At 45.0% G+C, this 7,711-nt stretch overlaps 1 protein-coding gene across 2 annotated transcripts in view; it reads left to right on the top strand.

Annotated features, from left to right (window-relative positions):
* Positions 1 to 5,890: 5,890 nt before the first annotated feature.
* The window catches only part of VWF (von Willebrand factor), a 134,855-nt gene continuing 133,034 nt past the window's right edge, over positions 5,891 to 7,711 (top strand). Inside the window, exons 1-2 of one of the 2 annotated variants that reach the window (XM_081248296.1) lie at positions 5,891 to 6,039; positions 7,205 to 7,259. In XM_081248296.1, the coding sequence (XP_081104422.1) occupies positions 7,205 to 7,259 (55 nt within the window). In that variant the 5' untranslated portion in view covers positions 5,891 to 6,039. Of the gene's footprint in view, positions 6,040 to 7,138; positions 7,260 to 7,711 lie in introns of both variants that reach the window. The other variant, XM_081248297.1, reaches the window with a different exon arrangement.

The raw sequence follows: 7,711 nt of genomic DNA, 5'->3' as shown, positions 1-7,711 counted from the left end.
TTTTAGATTTCACGTATAAGTGAGATCATGTATTTGTATTTCTCTGGCTCATTTCACTTAGCATAATGCCCTCAAGTTTCATCCACATTGTTGCAAATGGCAAGATTTCCATCTCTTTATGGCTGAATAATAATATTCCATTGTATATATACCACATTTTCTATATCCATTCCTCTATCAATGGATATATCAGTTGTTTCCCTATCTTGGCTACTGTGAATGATGCTGTAATGTACATGAGGGTGCAGACATTTCTTTGAAATAGTGATTTAATTTCTTTCAGATATATACAGGGAAGTGGGATTACTAGATCATATGGTAGTTCTATTTAAATTTTTTTGAGGAATCTCCATATTGTTTTCCATAGTGGCTCTCCCAGTTTATATTCACACCAACAGTGCACAAGTGTTCTCATTTCTCCACATCCTCACCAACATTTATTATTTTTTACCTTTTTGATAATAAAAACTTTTCTCTTTGATAATAGCCATTGTCCATTTTTATTGATGATTTAAAGTTTGAAATTGTCTGAACTATTCTTAATCTTTTGCTTTCCACAAGGATTTTGTATCAGCTTGTCTAATTTCATGAAAAACCCTGTTACATTTTGATTGGAATTGCATTTAATTTATACAGTAATTTGGAGATAATTGGTATCTTAACAATCCTGTGATTTCAGTAAGTATGAGCACAGTGTATCTCCCTGTTGGGTCTTCTGTTATGTCTTGCAATAAAATTTATGATTTTCTGCATAATGGTTGTGTGCAGATTTTATTGTATTTATTGTTAAGAATTATTTATTTATTCTTAAGAATAATTTATTTTTATTGTATTCTTATTGTATTTATTTTTTGTTGTTTTACTAATAGGGTCACTTTAAATAGTACATTTTGTAGTTATATAGGAACATAATAGATTTTAAAGATTAGTCTTATTTTAGCAAACTGCTGAACTCTAATAAAATTCTCTTATGTAGGATTCTCTGGAATTTTTCTACGTAGACAGTCATATCTTTAAATAATAACTATCTTGCTTTTTTTTTTTTCTTTCTTTTGCTGTACCACACGGAACGCAAGATCTTAGTTCCCTGACCAGGGATCAAACCTGTGCCCTTTGTGTTGGAAACACAGAGTCTTAACCACTGGACCATCAGGGAAATTCCTCTTGCTTTTTCTTTTTGAAGCCATATACCTTATATTTCCTTCTCTTTTTTTCTTTTCTTTTTTTTTTTTTTTTCTGTACTGACCTGGACATCTGATCCAATGTTGACTAGCAGTGATGATATTGGGCATTTTTGTCTTGTTCTGATTTTTAAAGGGAAAGTGGCTTATATTTTTACCACAATTGTGAGGTTTGCTCTATTACTCAGGTCAAGGACATTCCCTTCTTTTTGTGGGTTACAAAGATGTTTTTGTGTGCTTGTTTTCCATAAGTGGATGTTGTTGATTTTTACCCAAAGCTTTTTCCACCTTGCCTTATAATTCAATAATTTCTTTCTTTATACATTTTGAGCTGATATTATGAAGTGCACATAATTATAGCTTCCTGGTACATTTCTCTTTTTATCTTCTTTGTATCCTCTTTGTCTGTAATAATGACTTTTTTTCTTAAGGTCTATTTTGTCTGATAGTAGTATAATCAGCTTTCTCTTGGTTATCATTTGGCTTTTCTTTTTTTTTTCCTTGAAGTATTGTGTCTTTATGTTTTAGGCCTAGCTCTTGAACATTGCTAGATGTGTGTCATCCAACCTGATAAACTGTTTCTTTTTACTGTTGACTATAATTGTTTGGATTTTTGCTATCTTATTTTATACTATTTGTGGTGCTGTTTCTTTGTTTTCTCCTGGGTGAGTCTAGATGTCTTTGTTTCCAGCTCCCCACCCTCCACCCCTCAATGGTTTGGAAAACATTCATTCAATTCTATTCTTTTAGCATCCTCTCTTAGAATTTGACTGTGCATTCTAGCCACCACAAAGTCTACAGTTACCACCTCTTTCTTTCTTCTGAGCAATACAAGGACCTTACTACACTTCCACTCTCATCACCCCCTCCCCATCCTAGGTGCTATTGCTGTCTGGTATTTTGGTTCCATCTTATTTTTTAACTCTCCAGTTTATCCTTATTATTGTTATTGTTTTATGCAATCACTGCCTGCTCCTCTTTACCCCCATGTTTACCAATTTCTTTCTTTATCTTTTCCTCTGGCATTTTCTTTGTGGGTTTAATTTTCTTCTTCCTGAAGTATCTTCTTCAGTAGTTCTTTCAGAAAGGACTGTTAATAATAAACACACTGCCTGTTTTCTGAAAAAATGTTTCTACTTTCCCCAATCTCTGAATGATAATTTAACTACCTAGTTAACCCCCTCACACATCCCCCTGACCTTAACCTTCCTGTGCTTCTTTTAGACTGCCAGGGTCTGAACCTCTGTGCTCAAGGCCCAGAGTATTGAGGAGTTAATGAGCCCAGGAGCAGCCCTTGACAGTTAAGGACCAGTGTAGGTTATTTTAGAAATACCTCTGCTTTCTTGACCCAGGAGTGGGATAATTCTGTGGCATGTGTCTTAACCTTTCTCCTAGACTTTCCTCATGGATGAAGCTCAGCTGACCATGTGGTAGCTAGCTTAATAAACACGTTTTATTGGCTGTTCTCCCTTCCCCATATCATGTCTCCACTTGCCTGCCTGTGTTTCCTGCTTTCCCAAATAAATTATCTGCACTAAAATTCTCAGGGCCTGCTTTGGGTTGGGGGAGGGAGTGGCATTCAAGCTAAGGTAGCGTGGATGGGAATCTACGTTGAAGGACGTATTCTCAGTACTTCTTTTTGGATCCTTTCCTTCTATCGTTTTTCATCTCCTTATATCTTCCTAAACTCTTATCTTCCAGCACATATTTCTTCCGAGATGTCTGGTGTTTGTACTGGAATTTTAAAAATTAATTTACTATATATTTTCACTTCTATAAGTTCTTTTTAAAAAAACATTTTATTGGATTATAGTTGTCTAAAAGTTCTTTTTCAAGTCTTCCTCTTCTTTTCTAGTGATGTCTTATTCTTTTGTTTTCAATTCCTGCCCTTTAGTCTATGATTTCTTTCTTTCTTTCTTTCTTTCTTTCTTTCTTTCTTTCTTTCTTTCTTTCTTTCTTTCTTTCTTTCTTTCTTTCCTTTTCTTTCCTTTTCTTTTCTTTCTCTGTTGGGTCTTCGTTGCTGTGCACGGGCTTTCTCTAGTTGCAACGAGTGGGGGCTACCCTTCGTTGTGGTGCGCGGGCTTCTCACTGCCATGGCTTCTTTGGTTGTGGAGCACGGACTCTAGAGCGCAGGCTCGGTAGTTGTGGCGCGTGGGCTGAGTTCCTCCTTGGCATGTGGGATCTTCCTGGACTAGGGCTTGAACCTGTGTCCCCTGCATTGGCAGGCGGTTTCTTAACCACTGTGCCACCAGGGAAGTCCCTAAACACCTGTTTTTAATTTTCCTGAGTATATACCTAGGAATGGAATTGCTGGGTAATATGGTATTATATGTTTAACTTATTGAAGGACCACCAGACTATTTTCCACAAGAATTGCACCATTTCACATTCTCACCAACAATGTACGAGGTAAGGGATTCAAGCATTCCACAATCTCTCCAACACTTTTTGCTTCTTACTATATCCATCCTAATGAAGTGTGAAGTGGTATCTCGTGGTTTTGAGTCACGTGTCCCTGATAACTAATGATGCTGAGCATCTTTTCATGTATTTTTTGGCCCTTGTGTATATCTCCTTTGGAGAAATGTCAATTCAAGTCTTTTGCCCATTCTATTTGGGTCATTTGTCTTTTTCTTTTAAATTTATTTATTTTATTTATTTATTTTTGGCTGCATTGGTTCTTTGTTGCTGTGCGTGGGCTTTCTGTAGTTGCAGCGAGCAGGGGCTACTCTTCATCGCAGTGCGCAGGCTTCTCACTGTGGTGGCTTCTCGTGTTGTGGAGCGCAGGCTCTAGGCATGCAGGCTTCAGTAGTTGTGGCTCACGGGCTCTAGAGCGTAGGCTCAGTAGTTGTTGGTACATGGGCTTAGTTGCTCCGTGGCATGTGGGATCTTCCCAGACCAGGGCTTGAACCCATTCTCCTTCATTGGCAGGCAGATTCTTAACCACTGCGCCATCAGGGAAGCCCTAGCTGTGCTTTTAAAGAACATTTGTTGGGACTTCCCTGGTGGTCCAGTGTCTAAGACTCTGTGCTCCCAGTGCAGGGGGCCCAGGTTTGATCCCTGGTCGGGGAACTAGATCCCACATGCTGCAACTAAGAGGCACATGCTGCAACTAAAAGAGCCCATGTGCTGCAACTAAAGATCCTGGGTGCCGCAACTAAGACCCGGCAGAGCCAAATAAATAAATATTAAAAAAAGAAAAAGAACATTTGTTGTATTTAACACAGCATTTCGAAATGTTTTGTAGTGGGCGGATTTTCAGGTTATCTAGTAAAAAGAAAAGTTGGAAATGGAAATCCTTAAGTGGCTTTTCTGCTATATCATGCTAATTCTGTCTCTTCTGCCACTTATTTCTTGGGAACATCTTCCTCTCCTGGGGCAGTAAAGGGAGTGGTGGGGTGTGAGGGGTGTGCATGGGGAAGGGGAGGTTGGGGGCGAAAGGTTTCCCAGACTCTTGGGGCTGGTGCCATGACATGAGAAGCAGCAGTGTGGGCTTCCTCACCGAGATGTGTCTTAGGCTGCCTGTCACACAGCCTGGGGTCCCAGCATGAGAGTCCCCATCCTCCTCTGTTTTATTGGCTACCTCTTTTATCAAGCATTAGTTTAGCAGATGATTCAGAATTAGACTCCAGGGAATTAGAGGTTGGGAAGAAAGATTGGTGTGTGTGGTGTGTATATTTGTGGTATGTGTATGTGATGTGTGGTGTGTGTATGGTATGTGTGTATGTCGTGTATATGGTGTGTGGTGTGTATGTGGTGTGTGCGTATGTTGTGTGTGTGTATGTGATGTGTGGTGTGTGTATGGTGCGTGTGTGGTGCATGTGGTGGTGTGTATGTGTGTATTGTGTGTGTTGTGTGTGGTGTGTATGTGATGTGTGTGTATGGTGTGTGTGGTGCATGTGGTGGTGGTGTGTATGTGTGTATTGTGTGTGTTGTGTGTGGTGTGTATGTGATGTGCGGTGTGTGTATGGTGTGTGTGTGGTGTTTGTGGTGGTGTATGTGTGTGTGCTGTGTATATGGTGTGTGGTGTGTGTGTGTGTGTGTGTGTAAGGTCAGGGAGGAGTCAAGGCAGCAGAGGTGGTTGGAAGTGTCTCCGGGAAGAGTACTAGCAGCTGACGGTCCAGCCATCATTTCAGAAGGGCCTGGAATAGTGACCAGGCCCCTCATCTTTAACTTGTCCATTCTCTGGCCAGGACCCACACTGATGGTTCCCATCGGGGCTGGAACCGGATCACTCACACCTAGCGGGACAGGAAGCATCAGCTCTCTCCTTCCTCTAAACACGGCTGCTAAATTGGCTCAGGTTGAGGTGTTTTTCCAGACTTCCCTGGAGTCTGGCCCTGGAAACCGGATCCAAAAGCTCAGTTGCTCCAGTCTGGATTCTTCCCTGGCCTGCGCCGGCCTGCCCCGGACAGCCAGCCTTCCTGGTACTGCCGTCTGTGGGGCAGTGTCTGAGGGGCACCCGTGACTGTGTAGGGGCGCCAGGAGGGCCAGGCAGCTCCTTAGGGCAGCTGCTAGGAAGTCTCCCACCAAAGCGTTCAAAGCCTTATCGCCTTGGAGGTGTTTCTAATACCATTTCCGTTCATTGTTTCCTCTCGGTCATTAGGAGGAGGCCTATCCCCTGTGGTGGCAGCTCACAGCTATTGTGGTGGGAAAGGGGGGGCTGACGGACGTCACAGCTTGGGCTTTATCTCCCCTCGGCCCAGGGTGTCCACAGCACGGGGGTCACTCACCAGCAAGACAGTCCCAAGCCACAGAAGGTCCTGGAGAGCATGGCCTAGGTCTGGTGGCACCACTGCAGAGGCTGAGTTTCCCGAAGGACCTTGGGGTCACCTGCAGTCCCCATTTGCAGGGGAAGGTATGGTCTTTGGGGAAGATGGCTGGCTCATAGTGGGAGGAAGATGCAGGACTGATCCTCACCCCTGGGGAGCTGGGGTTCTCCATCCCTGGACTAGCTTGGAGGGTGATTCACAGCCAGGGACCCTCTAATGCTACCTCCTCCACTTGCCTCTGGGGGTCCTGTGGCTTCTTACGCTCCTGCCTGGGCTTTACTGCTTGTAATACTTGACCAGATGGGACAGGAATGAGCTCTGCCCTCACCTCTGGGTACCTTCTGGAAGCAGCCTGATGTACCTGTGTGTTGGGCACCTGCTCCAAGACCAAGCCTTGGCCATAGTAGACATTAGAGTGTTCCTTCCACAGATACATCATGGATGGGGTTTACCTCTCCCTTGTTTGGCTGGATGGGGCAGTGGGTGGTAAAGGAGCTCCCCACCCCCAGGGAATCTCAGGTGACAGACTCTGCACTTAATTTTGCAGCTTTTCCAGAGGAGGGAGCTGTGGCCGGGACCCTGAGTGACTCGGGGTATTCTGTGCCAGCCAGGGTCAGTTGTCCTTTTCTGGGGCGGCCACACCACAGGGAACCTTGCCCACCACCCAGGGCTGCTGGACTCCTGTCTATTTATCAGATCAACTCAGCAAATGTTGCCTGAACACCTCCTGGGTGCTGGGCACTGTGCTAGGTGCTGGGATGGGGGTGAGAGAGGAGTTGGTGTACATTGTGGGTGATTGACCAGAAAGCCTGGCTCCTGAGTGTTCTCAAAGCCTGGTGCCCGTGGTAGGAGCAGAAGCAAGACAGTTCCTACTCCCCAGTTTGCTGCCGAGCGTGAAAGGATGCAGAGGAGGAGGGAATGAGGTGCCCCCGGCTCTGAGCGGCCGCGGGAGCTCAGGGGATGACACCTGGGGGCGTGTGGAGGCCAAGGCAGGGCTTTCCTCTCTGTGTGCAGCAGGGACCGCTGTTTGGGGAAGGATGCCCGGGGTCCTGGATCACAGTGATTGTTACTCTTGGGCCTGGCCACAGGCTTTTTTGGGGACCAGCAGTCCATGTTTAAGGGGCAAATGAGAGTGATTCTCTTCTCTTGCTTGAAAAAAATTCTCCCTACTTCATGCATGGCCAGGAGCACATAGCAGCAGCCACCTGTGTGGCCAGTGATCGCGAGCTCAACTCTCCTGCTTCTCCGCAGATGATCCCTGCCAGGCTCACGAGGTTGCTGCTTGCTCTGGCCCTCACCTTGCCAGGTAGGTACAAAGGGGCTGCCACTCTTCACTGCTGCCTCAGGGCCATTGGGAACCCCCCCCTGCCAGGGACCAGCAGGTGTGTCTGGAGCCCACCTGTGTGCCCAGCCCCACGTTCGGCTCATGCCGGGGCTGCCGGAGTCACTGGCTCCCTGGTTAATTCCTCTTATGAAGGTTCTGCAGAGCCCACTGCCCTGGACTTGTGTTTCTCAAGGACCCGGTGCCTGTAAATGTCTTCTCCAGTTAGGGAACTAGGAAGCACCAGGGCCACACAGAACAGTCCTGTATGCTGGGGATGGAGGATGGGGAGGAAGGAATCCAAGACTTGGGCAGATTATTAGCTTTAGAATGGATTGTGGAGCTCATCTAGCTGTACAGGTGTACATCTGATAGTACCGATGAAGAGACTGAAATGACTGCTCCAAAGTCACACAGAACCCAAATCCGAGGCCAGC

Source organism: Mesoplodon bidens (assembly GCF_964165515.1).
Source record: "Mesoplodon bidens genome assembly, chromosome: 11".
In the NCBI taxonomy this organism is placed as follows: Eukaryota; Metazoa; Chordata; class Mammalia; order Artiodactyla; family Ziphiidae; genus Mesoplodon; species Mesoplodon bidens.
This window is presented reverse-complemented; position numbering and strand designations above follow the sequence as displayed.